The sequence below is a fragment of the Clytia hemisphaerica genome, unplaced genomic scaffold (genome assembly GCF_902728285.1).
Source record: "Clytia hemisphaerica strain Z4C2 unplaced genomic scaffold, Clytia hemisphaerica genome assembly, whole genome shotgun sequence".
NCBI classification, from domain to species: domain Eukaryota; kingdom Metazoa; phylum Cnidaria; class Hydrozoa; order Leptothecata; family Clytiidae; genus Clytia; species Clytia hemisphaerica.
The window spans coordinates 161,383-181,316 of NW_027104105.1; the positions used below are offsets into that span (position 1 = coordinate 161,383).

At 36.0% G+C, this 19,934-nt stretch overlaps 1 protein-coding gene and 3 non-coding genes across 5 annotated transcripts in view; 2 read left to right on the plus strand and 2 right to left on the minus strand.

Annotated features, from left to right (window-relative positions):
• The window catches only part of LOC136813202 (ribosome biogenesis protein BRX1 homolog), a 31,000-nt gene that overhangs the window by 4,230 nt on the left and 6,836 nt on the right, over window positions 1-19,934 (plus strand). For both annotated transcript variants that reach the window (XR_010847448.1, XM_067069725.1), the window contains exons 2-9: window positions 1,737-1,792; window positions 2,820-2,872; window positions 3,055-3,098; window positions 5,369-5,439; window positions 7,145-7,194; window positions 7,570-7,643; window positions 8,303-8,455; window positions 10,433-10,469. Coding sequence is in view for 1 of the 2 variants with exons in the window: in XM_067069725.1 (XP_066925826.1) it covers window positions 1,737-1,792; window positions 2,820-2,872; window positions 3,055-3,098; window positions 5,369-5,439; window positions 7,145-7,194; window positions 7,570-7,643; window positions 8,303-8,455; window positions 10,433-10,469 (538 nt within the window). In the remaining variant the exon portion in view is untranslated. The remainder of the gene's footprint in view (window positions 1-1,736; window positions 1,793-2,819; window positions 2,873-3,054; window positions 3,099-5,368; window positions 5,440-7,144; window positions 7,195-7,569; window positions 7,644-8,302; window positions 8,456-10,432; window positions 10,470-19,934) is intronic.
• Trnag-ucc (transfer RNA glycine (anticodon UCC)) lies at window positions 8,929-9,000 on the minus strand. The gene has a single exon. It is a non-coding gene; the product is annotated as a tRNA-Gly (tRNA).
• Window positions 9,568-9,639, minus strand: Trnag-ucc (transfer RNA glycine (anticodon UCC)). The gene has a single exon. It is a non-coding gene; the product is annotated as a tRNA-Gly (tRNA).
• Trnag-ucc (transfer RNA glycine (anticodon UCC)) lies at window positions 9,794-9,865 on the plus strand. Its single transcript has one exon. It is a non-coding gene; the product is annotated as a tRNA-Gly (tRNA).

Below are 19,934 nucleotides of genomic sequence, written 5' to 3' on the forward strand. Positions count from 1 at the left end.
TCTACTGGGGAAGCAATCATTTTATTTTATTTTACAACATTTGATGGCTTCTTAGGTCCTTCTTTATTTTGAGCGCCCTCCCTTCTATCTTTTTTTTTGTTTTGCCCTTTTTGATTTCTGAAAAAATCTTTCTTTGTTCCAAATGTACATGAAAATGTAAGTAAATTAAAAAACAAAGCTAAGGGCTGCTCATGGCCGCTAAGGGCCGCTAGTGGCCGCTTATGTCCGCTAAGGGCCGCTGTTAGCGGCTTAAAACTTACTATATGGCCTCTTCACTGTGGCCGCTTTTAATAAGCGGCCTCGCATCGGCCTTCTTCAATATCCAAGCGGCCTAAAAGGTAAAAAGACTGGTCGAGTAGAGGCCAAAGAAGATCGGTCTTTTTACCAATCGGACTTTTATGTACTTCAAATCGCTTGGGGAATCACATTTATCTCATCAGCGAAAATTCCTTATCTTGAGAAAACACATATCACTAGTAATTCGGGCTGACCTTCCAGCGCAGCTTGTTTATTCTTATATCAAAACGCTTTGAAAAACAAAACATTTATGTAAAGGAGTGGAACATCATGCAGCCATTGGGGAGTGGGGGACTTTTTGGGTACTAACATAGATTATTACATAACGCAATGGTCTGCATGCTCATTGTGCTTGACTTGCATAAAAGATATATGAAGACCCCCATTACACCTAAAGTAAGCAATATTGATTGAGCCAGATGGTAGTATTAAGAAGAAATAGTGTCAAGAAAAAAAGTTAGTGTTGTATAAAAAACAAGAATAATGTCAGAAAAAATATAGTTGTAAATTTCAAATGAAGCTAGTAGCAGAAAAAAGAGTTGCTGTCGAAAAAAAATTAGTACCCAGACAAAGAAAGTTAATGTCGGAAAAAAAGTTATTATCCAGAAAGAGAAAGTTAATGTCAGCTAAAAAAGTTGGAAATAAAAAGTAAGGCCTAATTTAGGTTACTGTAATTCATTTTATTTAGCAAATCAAAGAGTGGTTGCATTGAATTCTATTTTTATCAACTAGATCCATCCCTTTCTCCATAGTCTTTTGTGTCTTTCCATTGAACCTTCTTCTACTGTGGTATTGGGAGAGCACTAAAGTATACACATTTTAGTTTTCTTTGAATGTTCAAAGAATTTCCTTGGGTATAACAATCTACAATATAGGCGCTTTAGTTTCCTCAGCGCAGGTATGACAATTCGAGTCAGAAAACCTTTCAATACCGCCCGTCGATTGAACCTTTAATGGCTTACTCTTAGGTTCCAAATAAACAGGGGGGTTCGAATAAACAGGGGGGGGGTTGGAAAATTTTTTAGATTTTAATAAACAGGGGGGACCTAATTGCCAGGGGGTTGGAAATTGTACTTCTGAAGCCCAAAAGTAAGGTAACAATAGCAGTGCTGCAAATAAGGAATTTCAAATTGGCCGGTGATTACTCAATCAGAAAGCACTAACAATGAAACCATCAAAATTTCACGGGAAAAAACACACATATTAGCTTAAAAATGACTGGTAATTACTGGTCACCGGCCGTTATTTGCAGCACTGAATAGGGTCAGTCCAAGGTGCTGACGGGGCTCTCACTGAAAGCGTCTATAGTTGCGAAAATAGGCCTCAAAGCCTCCTGTAACTCAACCAAATAGAAAAAAGAAAATTAAGAAAAGGTGGTTTTTCACCAGTATTTGCACAAACTAGGAATTTTTAAAAATTTTATCTTAACTTTTTTATAGAAATGGAAGAACAAGGAAAGAGTTCTTGTATTCTGTCAGCGTGGTATAAATTTCAGGTAAGAATACACAAACATTGCTTTTTGATGTCAGTAGGGTGTAGAATTTATCAATATGTTAAATAAAACTTGATGAGTAAAATAATATTCTGTACACTGTAGTCAACTATTCAGATGGTATCTTGCTTAATAGCATCCCGCATTGATTCTAAAAATAGCCATCAAAATTACTGTTTGTCCGAGTTTTAATCCCATCATCCTTCAGGGGGGGGGGGTAGTAAAATCTCAGAAATATATGAGTAGTAAAAGGATTTTTACATACCACCACCCAGACTCTTGGAAGAGGTATTTTACTACCCTGGTAGTAAAAGCTTTTGGGACAATTTGTCATGGAGATTTGGTAGTAAATTTCTTTTTCGATTTTTCGTCACACCACCACCGTAGTAAACGTCATTATGTCTGAGATTTTACTACCGACCCCCCCCCTGATCCTTTGCATTATTTGCTTTTGCAAGTCAATTACACTTATTGACAATACAAAAGTAATAACTTGCACACATTACAAATCAAAATGAAAAGGATTGTGGGATTGAATTTCAGTCAAATGTTAAAAGTAATAATTATGACGTTTGCATAGCGGCAGGGATCGAATTAACGATTTAAAAGTGCATCGCACTTTAGTGCGAACGAAGTGAGCAAATTCTGCCCGAAATTTTTTAGGTTTCACGATGCGTTTTATCAATATACGATGCATTCTCCACTCTAAAGACCAATTTACAAGCCAAATAACCATCGTATTTGCTTGGAGGCTCAAAATGCTGTAAAATTCTTGATATGTTGTATTGCGATTTTGTTGAATTTCTGAATTTTTGCTTCGTACATTTCCAAAAACGCATCGCGAATCGCGAAACGCGATACGTTAATTCGAACCCTGAGCGGTATCGACACAGCTGTCTAATGACAAAGGGAAAAAAATGAAAAAACAGTTCTTTGTGTACATATGGTTATGGGTGGTTACACGCTTTTGGTTCTGATTCATTATATTTGATTTACCTTGGTCTATGATCTTTTTTTCTTTTTCTTACAGAGCAAGGCATTTGATGTTAGACTTGCGAACATTGATGCCTCACTCTCGTCCAGGTGAGACTATTTTGATAAAAGTTTATTAATAAAATTGCGAAGCTTTCTCTCTGAATTTATATCACAGTGGAATTTTGACATCCTTCATTTTTCTCTTCTGGTTACAGCACTGGAACCAACATGTCAAGGTAAGAAACTATAATGTGATGCTTTTTTTTTACTTTCACCACTCTTGCTTTTAGATAATAAACTTGACAGAAAAGATAAATTGACAGTAATAAATGAGGTAAAAATTCTTTTTTGTTCTACGTCAGACCTTATTTGAATTGCAGCTTGAAAAAAACATTTATTGGACCTACCTCAGAGGTCCTTCAATTTAACCAATGTTTGTCCATCCGTTTGTCTGTTACCAGCTTTTCTCAGGACTGGTCCATTATTTTTTCTGATTTTTGCATAGTGATGCAAAATGGCAGTGCCTAAAAAGTACTCTTTTGGGGCAAATTTGGGACATACTGTATGCACTTCTGTATGTGTGTTTGATAAATATATTTCAATATCGAATTTCGTATTAATAATAATAATAAAGCTTTACAGGTTTGCAGGCCACCGTGAAGACACATGGGCCTCTATAAACCGCTCGTACTTTTTACAATGATCTTTTTGAAATAAAGTTTTTTTCCCGGGCTCCCCCGGACTTTCCATTTTGTGTTGTCTCCCTTGATTTTAGCATTCATTTTTTCGGCTTCTTTACACCATTCTTTGATTATTTGTCTTTTATCTTTGGTCAAATCCTCTGTCACTCGGTAAGGAAAGCGTTTTTCTTTTGTTATTGCTTGCAACACTGTGTTTTTGTCCTCTTCGTTCGTAAATGTGACTTTGATTGGTCGGTATCTCGCTTTATCTTCTCTTTCTTTCGTAAATTTCCCGATCCACAGCGTCTCGGTAATCTTTATATTCCTCAGATGGAGCCGCTGACCAATAATTTTGTCATGGATAAATTCTTCGTCCTCTATTTTTGTTTCTTCTTCAGTTTCATCTGTCGATTCATCAATCCCATGAAAAATTAGGTTTCGTGCTGTCGATCGAATCAGCTGCTCCGCTCCCCCTGCTTTTCTTTTTAAATCGCATCTCCAATGTTTTTCTCGATGTGTTTGGATGTGATTTTAGCGTAGCTCATTGGTGGTCTTTCCTCTTCTTTCTTTTCGATGATGCTTTCAATCTTCTTTTCAAGCGTGGTTATTCTGGTATCGATAGTTTCTTTCATCTCGTTGACCATAACATTGACGTCTTGTGCTTTCAAATGGTTTATTTCTTCGTCCTGCCTTTTCATTATATTCTCACTTGATTTGTATGACAAGCATATCTGGATCTGGACTAAAGATAATGGACTAAACGGTGGCACTTCCTGCATTGTAGGGTATCTTTTGTGCGTTTTCTTCATTTATGATGCACTTTGACGGGCTGCAAAAGTCGTTTATTGATGGTGATTTTTTATTATTTTCTTGAATTTTTTCCGCCATCTTTGTGCGTATTGTACAATTAAAATTATCTGATCCTCAACTATAGCATAAGGAAAACTAAAAATTTAAAAATTTAAATCTTAAAAAGCTACTGAGACAGAGAGTTCAAAGCAAAACCTAGACAAGAGACAAAAAAGAAGAAGCTGCGAGCTGAAAAAATTGAAAAGTTTGCAAAAAATTCATGAGAATGAATATGGCTAGCCTGGAAGCAAGGCACGACTAGTAACGTAGCTCAGGCGCCTAGTTATACCTTGCTCTCACTCATACCAGTGTAGACTTAAGATATTGATATTATAAGATAAAGATGGCTGACCTTGAGCCAAGACATGACTAGTTACATATGGGATCTTGTCATATATGGAGATCTGATCATACCTTGCTTCCAGCATTTTCTAAAAAGAAAATTGTCTGTGTGTATGTCTGTATGTCATCCCAAACTTTGTGGCAGGCTGGAGACTTTAAAAGTGGTCAGATTAGGCTGAAATTCTCCACATTTGATCCTTGGGTGAATATCTGGGGTTGTTTTTTTTCATTTTTTCAAAATTTTCATTTTAGGGTTTACTTACAGAAGTTGAGCGAGTGCGGTTAGCACATTTTTTTAAGCTAAAACAAACTTTCCAATATTTCCCTTTTAAAATCCTTTGCTCTCCATTGGCACTTTTCTCCTGCCCTCCCTTAATTATTGGTTTAAGGTGGCTACTATTCAGGGCATGTGCAAAAATTTACTTTCAATATTTTAAGGCAATGTGCTGAAATATTTTCTTTTTCTTATCGAAATTTTTGCCTGAAGACAGACAGGTGGCAACACTATATTAAAATGACATGAACATACCAAAATGACAAGAACTGCCATCCCTATCAAACTTTCCCAATTCAGGAAACATACTTCCTACCTCATTAAAGTCTAGCCATTTAGCTGGAAGTTTTCCACCTTCCAGTTGAGTTTGGGAAATAATTCCGTTTGAAGGCAAAAATGTCGATAATAGTGGTGCCTACTGACAGTGAGGTTGAAACACTATCTTTGTAATAATTTTAGGTATGCGAAATGAAGAATTGTAATAGATGTGTTTTCTTCGAAATGAAAAAAAAGAAAGATTTATTTATGTGGTGAGTATAGAAAATTTGCTTTTATTTTTCCTAGCTGAAGGTCCTTTTAGTTAATCTATTTGTTCGTTACCACCTTTTCTCAGGATTGGGCAGTTGTAGTTTCTGAATTTTGGCAAAAAGATGCAAAATATTACGGAGCTATGATGTTTCAAAATAATTTTTCTGGTTGCGAAATCTATCTGGAAATGTCTAAAAAACGCTTTTTCGAGATTTTCTCTCATTAGTTTTTCCTAATTTCTCGTTGAACCTACCCCGGTGGAGGTCCTATAAATTAACCTCTGTTCGTCCGTCCGTTCGTTCGTTTTACCAACTTTTCTCGAGATTGGCTCATTAGTTTTTTCTGATTTTTTGCACAAAGATGTGTAACTATAAACCCTTTAATATCACGGAGCCCGATTTTCTAAAAAAAAAATTTTTGGGCAAATTTGGCCAAAAAACGGCTAAAAAAGTGTAGTGAAAAAGTGGATCAATAATTTTTTCTGATTTTTTGCATGAAAGTAGGGTACCATCATAGGTAAAAGATGGCTCAAGCAGATTTTCGCAAAAAAATTATGTTGGCTCAAAAAACGCATGTTTATCTATAAGAATCACTATTGATAAGCATACATCTATCAATGTTCTTAGTCAAATTACTCAATTTTTTAATGAGATAGATGTTTTTTTTTGTTCATGAGGGCTTACTTTTGAAGAATAATATGTGTGTTTAGACATTAAATTTTGGTTGCTTGGCGTGTTTTTATAGAAAAACTGGCCAAATTCGAAATTTTTTTATAGGCACATTATCAATTACTTAGGTATTAGTTTTTCTCTCGAGATTGGCTCTTTCATTCTTTATGATTTTTTGCGCAAAGATGCATAACTATAAACCCTCGAATGTGACGGAGCTCGATTTTTTGAAAAAAAATTTGGGGGTCAATTTCAGCTAAAAAACGGCTAAAAAAAGAGTTTTTTGGACATTGTGAAATATTGGATCATTAATTTTTTCTGATTTTTTGAATGAAAGTAGGTAAAAGATGGCTCAAGCAGGTTTTTGTAAAAAAAGAATTTTTCAGCTCAAAAAACGCATCTTTATCTATAAGAATCACTATTAATAAGTATACATTAATGTTCCTAGCCAAATTACTCAATTTTTTGACGAAATGGATGTTTTTTTGCTCACGAAGTCTTGAATATGAAAGAATATTTCAAGAGCATGAAATTTTGGTTTCTAAATGCTTTTTTATAAGTAACAAACGACTAATTAATAGATCGTCAATATTTGTGTTCTGAATGATTGTTTAATGGCCCCCCTTTAATGGTCACGTCACGTAGATATCAATTATAAATATGATAAATGCACAACCAGGTAGGTCCATAAAAGTATCACTTGTTATTTTGAATTTAATGTTTTCTGTTGATTAGTCAGGTAGGTAGGTCCGTTAAAGTCCCTTGTTATTTTGGAATTCACGATACACCTTTTCATAGGGAATTTCTTTCTGACTCCAACTTATACCTCTTCTTAACAGACAGTCAGGATTTATTGGTCTTAGTTTAATTTAGTATTTAGATAAAGTTTTTTATAAAGGAAATTGGTAAAAGGGCTATAGGCAATGCGGATCGGTGAAAGCTGAAGCAAATATAATTTCTGTGTTATTTTTGTGTTTGAAAGTTACTTTTTGTTAGGAATGGTAATAATTCCATTTATTGTTATTATTTTTTTTTCTAGGGTTTCAAGTGTACCACATGGACCATCTGCACGGTTCCTTGTTGAAAACGGTATGTTGTTTATAAAGGGAGTTATTTTGTCTGTTATATATACTGCACTTGATTTAGTTTTGCCTTCCTGGAGATAAGCTCCAGTTTAGACGGCTGACTTTCTGCCCTGCCTATTCTAATTGTTTGAGTAGTCCAAAAGTGGGCGCAAAGATGGTAGGTAAAATCTTTTTTCGGAAAAATTGAAAGAAGACATTCCAAGTCGTCAAAAGAGAGTAATGCATTGACTTTAGACAGCCAGCTATCAGTCCACTTTAATTCACAATTAGAATAGGCAGGGTGAAAAGTGAGCCGTCTAAACTAGAGCTAAGTCTCTTTATTTCTAGTTTTCTGTTCACCAGTCTCTTCATTTTGAATGTCTTTCTCGTCTAATTCCAGTACACACAATGGACGAGTTAAAACTTGCTGGCAACTGTCTGAAAGGATCAAGACCTATATTATCATTTGATAAAGTAAGTTGATTTACGATCACTTGTTTGAATGCTATTATATCTTGATGGTGAGCCCTAAGAAGTGTAAACCCTCAAATCACTATACTTCTATTTCCATTCTAATGGAATGGAATTTACAACTAAGATAAAACTGCAACTTTCATCAATAATATTATATCAATCTCGGCAGCATGACGTGGCGATCCTAGGTCCCCAGACCTACCGGTACAGGGCCGAAAAAATCGAATGACCTCATATGATACAAGTGGCAATTAATGCTGCTCTCAAATTCTTTTTATTATTATGATAATTATTTTAACTAAACACAAAATAAGATATATATAATTAAATTTTCCAGGGTCGTTACCCGTACTGTTTTTTTTTTTTATTTATACTTGTTATATATATTGCACTGTATCAAAAATGAAAATGGTGGCAATTAATTGGGTAAAAGGATGTGAAAAATAGCCCCCAATTTTAATCAGCGATAATGCTAATACTCTCTCTAATTCGATCTTCCAGGGACTAAAGAATCCTTTCAAATTGAAAGATTCGGATTACAGAGAGTATATAGACGACTTATTACAGCTGAGGGGACCAATGCTTTAGTTCGAATTACAGAAAGATTCGAAGTTTGAATTACAGAGAGCTGATTGTAATAATTTTCCTTTTGTACTCAGAGCTTCGACAAATCGGTACATTACCAACTACTAAAAGAGATGTTCACACAAATATACGCCACACCGAATAAACATCCAAAAAGCAAACCATTTATCGATCGAATTATGACTTTCAGCGTCAATGATAATAGGATATGGATCAGGAATTTCCAGGTAAAATGAACGCCCAAATGTTTCATTATATTCTTCGGTCATTTGTTTGTGGGGACGCCTTATCCGTCGACCAAAATATTAGAGATAAGATTTAAGGAAGTCTAAAAGTGTGAATAATCCAAAAAATGACTTTGCTGATAGACTAATATATAACCTTACAATGTCGCGGACCTTTTGCCATTCAGACATATAAAAAAATTGAGGGGTTCGGAGAGAAAGGTACCTCGGGAACTTTGCTGCCGATTTTCGAAGGTTTAAAACTTTCTTGGTACACTTGATTCAATCTTTGTACAAATTCCTTTTGTTTATTTCAATCCAATTACTAGAGATTTCAATATAATTACTAGAAATTTCAATATAATTACTAGAAATTTCAATATAATTACTAGAGATTTCAATATAATTACTAGAAATTTCAATATAATTAGAGCATGGCTCACTTTAAGCATTGCAATAAAAAAGAAGTTAAAATGTGCGTCAGCCGGGAATCGAACCCGGATCTATTGCTTGGAAGGCAACAATGCTAACCTTTACACCACCGACGCTTTAGAAGAGAAGGTTGTTTTCCTAACTTTGTTATGTTTAAAGAACCCCCTCAAGAGGTTAAAAGAGTGTTTTGCGGTTGTACTCTTGTGTTTGTTTGTTTGTTTGTTTAGCTGTTTGCTTTCTCCCGCAACTCAAAACAGTAAACAAAACGGAACGTTCCAGCGCTGATCTTTGAAATAATCATTTATTGATATTTGAGTATGTTTTTCTGCCGGCTTTATAAACCTCGCATAGTACTTCGAAATTTCTTAACTCGAACAAACTTGTCTTTATTTTTGTAATTCCCGCCTCTCTGGGTGATATCAAATGGTACATGGATCGTGGCGCACTGCGTATCCAGCGTATATTGATAACGATTCACTTAAAAGGTGCGTCAGCTGGGAATCGAACCCGGATCTATTGCTTGGAAGGCAGCAATGCTAACCTTTTAATACTGTAATTTCTTTAGACTGTCCAACAAATTGTATTGGTCTCCTATCTCAATTAAAGCCCGGACTGGGTCGTTCGTAGATTTCAGTAAATAAATCCAATAAAAAATGGATATTGATAACGATTCACTTAAAAGGTGCGTCAGCCGGGAATCGAACCCGGATCTATTGCTTGGAAGGCAACAATGCTAACCTTTACACCACCGACGCTTGAAAGAGGGCTACAAATTTGAAACTATAATCTTAACAAGTTTAAAACAGTTAAATGTGGTTTGAATGTTTGTTTAAACTGTTGAGGTCAGGAAACCCCTTAACAGGGTTGCTGAAAATTGTTTAAAGCCTTAACAGTGGATCTTTTTCTCAAGCGTCGGTGGTGTAAAGGTTAGCATTGTTGCCTTCCAAGCAATAGATCCGGGTTCGATTCCCGGCTGACGCACCTTTTAACTTCTTTTTAATTGCAATGCTCAGAGTGAGCCTATGCTCTAATTATGTTGAAATTTCTTTGTATGGATTGCAAAAAACAAAACAAATCCACTAAAGATTTAACCTTCGAAAATCTGAAGCCTTTGAAAATATGCAATGAATCCTCTTACATGGGAAAGTATGAAACTTGTCTTATTGGCTTCAAAATTAAGGGGATTAATTTCCGCGAGGATTATATTTTGCGAAATTTCATTCAAAATAGATCCAACGCTTTCGATGCATTGACGCCGCTATTGAGTTGTGCTACATTATTAGGGTACCACTTAAAAAAACTCCAATTAAAAAAATTTTGCTTCGTCGGTACTGAGAGAAATTGTAAAAAACTACAAACGGAACGGTGTCGAGAAAAAAGCCGCGTCCATCTTGCACAGGCAATTGTTTGTTCCACTGGAAGAGTCCTTAAAAACGCTTTACACTAGGCTGATTTTTCTGATCTTCTACATAAACACAACACCTGACAACACGCCTAATCTTCTTCGCTACAATGCAACAACTTCTCAATTTCTTTTTCTCCCAATAGATTGTCAACCATGAAGATATGTCACTCACCGAGATTGGTATGAAATCTTCTTTATTTCTCTTGTCTTCTTTTCGTTTGGCATTCCCTATGATTCTTTTAATCTTCTTTGTGTGATTTCCTTATGATCTAAGGGGTCTCAAAGCGTATGGTTTTGAACTCGATCAATACAGTAACCACATGTAGCGTGAGATGACCCTTATCATCTATGCCACAAGCGCTTAGGTAAATGTCTATGGTAACTTTCGTTCCCACATAGCTTGGACCCCCTTTTTGATAGGGGAGATGCCAAGTTTTTTGTTTTTTTTTGCCAAGATTGCCTAAAAGACTGAGCATAGAGCGAGTTTCCTTCGAAACGAATTTTCAGTAAAACGAGGGGGATAAGATTTCAATACAGAATGAGGGGTCTGTATATAGCGGTGTGTGGAATAAACCCTGGGGGTTCATACTCCTCTGCTAACTATGGTCCCACTTTTTAATCATACGACCACTGACGATTCACCTTGGCATGTGAACTTGAAATTAGCAGTGTATTACGCCTTACTGAAAACTTTTTTAGAGAGCCATCTTATACGCTTAGAAGTCCCAGAGAGTAAAAGACAAGTTATTTTTACGGACCTATTTTCTTTCTTAGTATATTAGACCCATGGAGTTCTTTTATTTTACCAGACTTGCTTAAATACAGTGTCAACAATTTACCTGAAATGATAAATGAAATAACAAGTTAGTCGGACAAAAAAGGCAGAAAAGTGAACGGGTCAGTCTTTCAGTTTAGTTAGATGCATAACTTAATGAAGTGACAGAATAGAGGCACTTTTTCACCAGCTAAACTAGGAAAGTCTGACGGTATGATTAATGGAAAACACTAATGGACAGTATATGCTCTTTATGGTTTTTATGGTTTTTGCAATTTTGCCGGCAATAGTATTTATCTTAATACTGCTCTGTGGGACAGTGAAAATTTCTTAAAAAAGTGAACGCCTCAGTATGTAACATTTCAACGTAATAAGAAACTGTGAGATGATCCTCCTTGGCTTTGATCTCGCATAATGTGGGCTCTCGTTGAGTTTGAATCATTTTTCCGTGGAGGTTTTTTAAAGCTTCGGCTTGGTAACTTATCTTTCTTAACGATTTTTGTCCTATTTTCTCGTGGCTTATCTTCCCTTATTACCAATTTTACATCAGCTTCTGCATCGGTTTTATATGTACGGCTTCCTTAATTTTCAAAGTTAAAAACTAGACCCGGTCGTAGCCATCTCAAACGATCTACTTAATCGAATTTGCTATCCCAAAATTTGCCTTAGTTCTTAGAGGGTTGCATTACAAAGCTTCCAATAGAAATTCCCTGCGAGCATTGTTCATATCTAACCTCTCCCATAAAAGTTGCGATTGTATATCATTTCTAGATTATTGCGCGGGAAATTGTCACGAACTCGATATTTATTTTGGAAAAATATTTCTTCAAGCTTAACAAGACTGTCAGAAAGTTTCTTTCGTCCGGTTCGAGAATTAGTTCGTGCATCTGTTACAAGCTTACAATACAAAACATGTTATAAGGACTTCATCTTTTTCTTATCATGTGACTATGACAGTTAGACCGAGCGTGAACTATTCACGACTGTGTCTTTTAAGCAATATAACTGTGATCTTACTCTATGGTAAAAGATAGGGACAAGCTGGAGTTTTTACACGCTCTTATGTGATTTGGTTGGTCGTTAAGATGTAATAAAAACAATCTTATTACTTTTTCTAAAGAACGCGTCATCTCTATTACTTTAAATGACCTATTAGTGAAGTATCTTATAAAAACTCCATCTCAAAAGATCAGAGGACACGGAAAATCTTCACGAGAAATGGCTTTTACTTTTCATGCTGTTACATAAAACATTAGTAGCAAGTTTAAGTTTGTGGGTTTTTCTGCGACCTAGACAGTTATCTTCTATATGTCTAGATCCCGATAGACTGAAGATAACGATAAATCAACACTTTTTTCTGGGGCAGAACTGCGGCTGTTTGCAAATCGCTCCAGTCACTTCGCCGTTCTCAAACGTGCAAGCACATTAACGAGTTTATGTATTTGCACTTTTGAGGACGGTAAAGTGACTGACGCGATTTGGAATAACCCGCACTTCTGACCCGCAAAATCGAGGACGGTGAAAGTCCTGATTTACCGTCGTCCTTAGTTGGTCAGGATCTAGTCAAATTAGAACCTTACCGTCTCCGTCGCTGAAAAACACACATACATAAACTCGGTATTAGTGAAGTTAAGTAAATCGGTAAAATCACGACGACGAACGAAAATTTAACAGGCTAGTGAGTTTCAACCAATCAAATTTTGTATTTTTACTAGCCTATTATATTTTTTGTCCGTCGTCGTGGTTATCCTGGTATGCTTAACCTCAGTATTAACCACAGATCTGTAAAGCCCGAAGGGCTAGATTTGCGGCCTTGGTCAAAAAGTGAAGCTCATCTTTGGAAGGATTTCCTACCAGAGTCACGTGACTAAAATATGCAATTTCACCGGTTTAAGAGATGTGAAATAGCGTTTGCCGCCTACTTTCTTTTATCTTGCGCTCCGAAAACAATTAAAATGCTAGATCCTATCCATCGGCACGAAAGTTAAAAAGTCAAATTTTAGCTTCACTTTTTTTTTGCTGGAGAAAGCTTAAAGTTGCCTATCTAGCCCTTCGGGCTTTACAGATATCTGTGGTATTAACTCGCCAAAAACAGAGCGCTGAATCAAAGGTGTAGTCACGATTTCTTAGTTTCAGAGTTGAGGCTAAAGTTTTTACTAGGCCTCGAAATTGTTCCTTTAAATGCATCCTTTTTCAAAATAGAAGTGTCACTTCCGAAGCCTTTCTCGTGGGAAGCCGTGGTGGATCTAAAGGGCGGGTTCAAAACTTGTGACGGCGATCTGAAGGGGTTCAAAACTTGTGACGGCGGATCTGAAGGGCGGGTTCAAAACTTGTGACGGCGGATCTGAAGGGCGGGTTCAAAACTTGTGACGGCGGATCTGAAGGGCGGGTTCAAAACTTGTGACGGCGGATCTGAAGGGCGGGTTCAAAACTTGTGACGGCGGATCTGAAGGGCGGGTTCAAAACTTGTGACGGCGATCTGAAGGGCGGGTTCAAAACTTGTGACGGCGATCTGAAGGGCGGGTTCAAAACTTGTGACGCGGATCTGAAGGGCGGGTTCAAAACTGTGACGGCGATCTGAAGGGCGGGTTCAAAACTTGTGACGCGATCTGAGGGCGGGTTCAAAACTTGTGACGGAGATCTGAAGGGCGGGTTCAAAACTTGTGACGGTGATCTGAAGGGCGGGTTCAAAACTTGTGACGGCGATCTGAAGGGCGGGTTCAAAACTTGTGACGGCGATCTGAAGGGCGGGTTCAAAACTTGTGACGGTGATCTGAAGGGCGGGTTCAAAACTTGTGACGGCGATCTGAAGGGCGGGTTCAAAACTTGTGACGGAGAGACTTCATTTCCTTATTAGTAAGAATTTGGCTAAAAGAAATAACCTCCATAAATTTTGAACTACCTCCTTAGATCTGCCAGAGGAGTTGCACTGGAACGAAAACTTACCCCGAATAAATTTTTCGTTTTGTACGTAACCTATTAGACAGTCGAAACTGTAAAAACCAAAGAATTTTAATGGTATTAACTTCACGAAGTTTTTTTCTCATCTTTCCGTTATTAGGTTTTCAAAGGAATTTTATCTGGTTTTTCATTCAATCTGTGCGCACAGTGACAATGTGTTGTAAAATTCTTGATCGAGACCGCGATAAAATGATTTACTTCTGAACTCAATGTTTAGTAATGTTATGAAACGTGATGTTAGATAATAAGAATTTCAGTTCGAGTAATTTATACCTCCAAAGCATAAAAAAAGGTTAGAAATGGCTAAAGATTGACGAATGCACCCATCGCAAAGGGCTGTAACTTTTCATCTACGCAAGCTAAACTATTTTAAAAGTATTTTTGAAATTCCTGAAAAGTATCAATTCAAGGGGCTATAATTTTAAGCCATTAATTAAAGTTTGAATTTTGAAAACAATCGAGTGATATATTTCGGTATTTTTGTCTTAAGAAATCCTTTCAATTAAGAGACGAATTAAACTTTTGTCAAGCTTATAAAATTCAAAATTTAAAATCAATTCAAGGGTTACATCTAATTAGAATTTTCATGATTTTCGAATTTTTTCAAGATTTTATTAAAGGCTTAAATTTATCCACGCAAAACTATCCTTCCAACGAAATGTACGAGTACTGAAAGAGTTTTGCGAGATTTTTTTGCATGCCACTACCCTAATTTGGAGAATTGGAATTATAGTACACATGTACTTTTTGTGGCATCCTATTGGTCTTTTCTGGACCAATTTTGTCTTTTCGGGACCAATTTTGTCTTTTCGGGACCACTTTTCTACTCAAAATATGCCCATATTTTGCGATATAAAATTCACTTTTTACAGCAACTGATACTTCTAAACAGATGCATAAATAATTGGAGTTTAGAAATTTTCTTTAAATTGTACAAGAAATTCTGAAAATTATGCAAAAAATGACTAAGCTCACGTGTGATTTACTTATTCTAGAGACATTTATCGTTCGATGTCTGCTAAGAGGTTTTTTAAGTCTTTCAATCTCAGCACGTTTTAACAGTTTATGATAATTAGTATTTGATTTGAACTTTGGTTTGTCTGACCGATTGTCTCCAGTGATTTTAATTCTAATCCACCAGACTCAATATCTTCGAAACCCACAAGAAGCGACGCTTCAATCATTCAAAAGCATGTGGATTGAAATCACAAGCTGGCATCTTTTTTCTACGGTTTGAATCTAACCTCTGCTCTGCTTTGTTTTTGAGTCGCTCATTCAAAATTAAGCGGCAAATTCTGCTTTTAACTAGCGAGCACCTCGTCAAAAACCGGGATTTTTTACTCCGTTACTGCGTAGAAAAAAAACATTTAGCATATGCTAGCTTTTAACTCAGCCTCAAATACACACACGCCCGATCAGTCATTGATAGTTTTATTTTATATTTAAACAATTCGATTTTAGCACACCATTAGCCTTTTAATATCTAGATTTGACCTCCCTCTAGATCATGATTGAGGGTGCTATAGCATGCTAGAGGACAAATTCAGCCAAATGAGATAATAAGCAAAAAATAATGATAGGGAAAAATCGTAGTTTATACAAACTGATATCATCCCGTTGCAATTATTATATTACCCCATCATCTTACTATCGTGCTATCTTATCACCCTTATTACACTCTTTTTATAAGAACAATTATTATTGTATTACACGGATTATAAACGACTCCAGTCTAGATTGAGGGAACACTACCATTGACTTCCAAGGACGAAGGGCTAGACTCAAGACTCCTGGATCGGAAATGAAGCCAATTATTTCCCATCTTCTAGAACGCCCGCGCGTGGTTTTTACACAGACGCCGGATCGAGAGTAAAATCTCTCGTTAGATTTCAAAAAATGCAGTCCGTAAAAACAAAGGAACCGCTAGATACAATCCGTGTTCATGATTGCGGCGCGTTCTAAACGCGTTCTGGATGGGAAATAATTGGCTTCATTTCCGATCCAGGAGTCTTGAGTCTAGCCCTTATTTTCTTGTCTGGGAAAGGTTAGAGATTCTTCTCTAGCCCTTAGGGCTTCAAACTCGATATACACTACGCAACTGGTCAGTATTTTACCTCTGGTCAACAAAATATACATTTCCCACGTGTCTAAGCATACGAATATTAATTGTCCTGATGGGGTGGTGCGAGGTAAAAGTGATAGGAAAGAAAAAGAACTTGGTCACAAGTTAGTCCTATACGGACCATCACGTGTTTTTATGAATTTTTAATCAGGAGTAAAAGGGTGTTCCCCTCTTTGTTCAAAGCGTCTTGCTATTACTAGTAGTAGGTTTTATCTTCACTTTCTTAATTTTTCTTTCCCTCTTCCTCCTGAATGAAAATGAGTCAGTCCCTCACCATGTCCCTTTTTCCTTTCTTCAGTTTATTAGTAAGCGCGAATCTTCTTCTTCTTCTTTATATGGTCTTATTTTAGGACAAATCATTAAATATTTATAAGGGAAACTAATATTTACTACTGAACCCTATTGGTTTGTTATAAAAGGGCCGTTTGTTTTGACTCTTATCGTAAGAGAGATTCACTTATCGGGCCGTTTGTTATTGTTTATAAACTTCTCAGTATTTTTTGAATGGATGAGTCATGTTTTGATAGTACAGTAAATGAAAAATATGGTCCCATGAAATTTCTTCCAATTAATTCTTGAATTAATCTAGAAATAATAGCAGGCTTTCAAAACAAAGTTTGTAAGAAATATTAGGCTTCGAAGCCAACAATTTAAGAACATTGTAAGAATATTAGGCTTCTAAGCCAACAATTTAAGAACATTGTAAGAACAGCGTAGTGTTAAAAACCCCTTTGATTATAGTTCCAAAGAGATTTCACCGGGGTTCTGATACCTTGAAAAAAGCCTCTTTTCTCAATACCCTGTCTTTAGGGACAAAGGACCAAATCGTCGTCTTCTTACTCTATAAGTATTACTCTACCTTGAAAAAAGCCTCTTTTTCAACGCCCTGTATTTAGGGACAAAGCCCAAATCTTCGTCTTCTTACTCTATATAGCCAAAAAAGGAGCATTTGTATTGAGCGACTGTAAGATGTTTAAGACGAATGATATTTGCCTCCAGATGAAATAGTATAGAGGGGCGTGGGTCCAAGCCTTAAGCTTTCGTGTTACTTATTGAAGCACAAGGGGACATCGTAAGATATGTGATATCAATCTAATGTTATAGACATCAACAAACATAATCACGGAAATTGTATAGTGGACATTTTTTCGAGATGAAATCACTTTTTAAACGATCCATGATACGAATGATTTAGGATATCACTAGCTCTCACTTAATAAAGCTAGTAAACAGATAAATAAAAAAAGTTCGACTCTATTTTCTTATAAAGATAGTCTACATTCTTTGAATTTCTAAACGCCCCTTTCTTATCGTTCATAATTATCATAAATTTTCAATGTGTACTTTCATTCATAAATTATGCAAATTTATGTGAAACCGAAAATTAATCGGTTTTCGCTTTTAGTTTCTATTTCCAGTTTCTAACACGTATGTGCAAACACCAAGAGAACCTTTTTATAAATATCCGAAATTTCAAAATGGCCTTCTTTATTGTTTACAATTTGTTCCTAGGTGACGCTCGTTGCTTAGTTACCAATTTATTCTTGTGTAATTTTTACCCTGGCACTTTGCCGGCACGCAATGTCCGAACCAGAGAGAAAGAAATTTAAAAATGTCTTGAAGCTTGAAAAGCTTGAAAGCGTTTGTCGGAACGAAAAAAAGACCTGACCGAAAACCAAAGGCTTTTAGTTGAGGAGACTTCTCACAGATTCACTTTTGAGAAAAAGGTTGCTATAGTACTAAAGACTTGAAAAAAGGCTCATCAGCTTGCGAAAGAGAATAATTACTACATTAAAATATTCTTGGGTCAAGAGGGTTGGGCCCTATTCTGTTATTTAAAGCTACCCTCATATTTATAATTCGACCTCAAAGAAAAAAAACATTTTCTTTGTTTCCCTTAAGCCCGTTCTATGGTTTCGTGACGTAATGTAATATCAAGGTATTAGCTATGGAGGTATTTGATTTTTTAAGTAATTTCATTAACTTTGATCCCTTTTGAGAGGTATAAATAGATGAGTCGACTTTACTTAACTAACGTCAAAACCATTTAAAGTATTTTTTGCTTCCCCCTTTATGCTGAAGTTGAGATTCTATAATTCGAGCGATGAGGGTGGTCCAGAATACTCTCGGATTATGGAGAGTCCAGCAATGGAAAATCGGCTGTAAAAGTTTCCGGGAGAGATAGGTTAAAGACATCATCTAATGTATCTCCTACTGTTTGGTTACATACCATGTTCAAACAAAAAAAAGAAGAACGACTTTTGTCCTCTCTTGCGTCGTGCGAGCAAAAATTTTAAGAAATTCTTTTGTTTATTTTGCATTGTCACCATATAGGCGCGCCTCCTCTCTATATCTTAAAAAAATCTTCTTGGTATCTATTTGATTGTTAGAGTTATAATAAAGAATGCATTGTTGCCTATGACAATTCTTCAAGTGGATGAATAGCGGGAAAAGGGTAGGTGGGGAAGAGACCAAATGGGGATTTTGGGCCTAGCTAGGGGACCCAAAAACCTGGAGGACGCCATCTTTAAGTTCTACTATTAACATGGTTCTACACTTCTCAACGATAAAAGTAGATTGGTTTTTAAACGGTTCCTTCTCCAGTGTTGCGTAGGTTGAAGTCGAAAAGTTCATGAAGAATGTATTTGTATTTTTACGTCTGTCTGTACCACTAATCCAATGGAAAGGGGGCGTTTTTGTCCTTTTTATATTGAGAATTTTTACAATTTTTTTTTCCGGCTTTTCCGCGTGGGATCGCTGGTCCGAAAATGTTCATTCGTCTTTCAATAGAAAAAAAATACGAAATACTTTGCAAGAGATTCATTGAAAAAATTATTCAAGGTCAAAAATGGTGAAATTCTAAATAAAAAAAAATAAAATTTTATGTAAACGCCATTTTTATTTCAAGAGCTTATGGAAAAAATATAAGCTTACAAGTTAAATTAGGATTTCGATGACGTAAAATTTCTATAATTTTTCATAATACAATTTTAGGTTGCCTCATTTAGTCAATAAGGTATATCTGCTTAAACTGTAACACAATTTTAATCCCGATTTATTTAAGGGATATCAAATTCAGTAAAGTTTTCCTGAGTTCGTTTTGAAGGAAAATCCCCTCTGATATCTATCAGCTAAAGTGGGAATCTTGGGATTATTAAGTCAGCTGGTGCCATAGAAATCACAAATGCTTGAAAATTATGAGCTCGATGGCGCTTAGTTTGAATGCCTTATGCAGATCTTATGAAAGGCTTTGAAATTTTTCTAAATATGCCATAGCTCAAATTGCTGAGAATCTCTCTTTCTTGTACTATTTTGACGGTCATAAATTTTGTAACATTTTATTAATTATAAACTCATAACATTTTCAAGAAGGACAAACTTTGCGGCTATATATCCTTAGACCATACAATGGTCGATAGGTTTCCAATGACTCTTGAGGTTCACCACATTTTCCTTCTTTATCTCATCGCAAAAAGTTAAGGCCTCTCCCATTTATCAACTCTTAGTTTAGTTTAAATTTTGTTTCAAAACAAGGATTGTCTGTCTGCTACTAAAAAGCCAGAATTTTTCTCAAAATATTATCCCAAGAATATACATCTGCATCCTATCCACTTCGTGTGATCTGTTCTATTGGGTTTCAGATTTAAACTAAATTCATTGATTCAACAACCACTCTAAATTGAAAAGTGAAAAATTCTGTCTGGTTTCCTTCTTAAACACTATGATATTCATAAATAAGAGCTTAATCTTTGTAAGTAAGAATCGAGAAGAGAGAAAAATTCCTAAG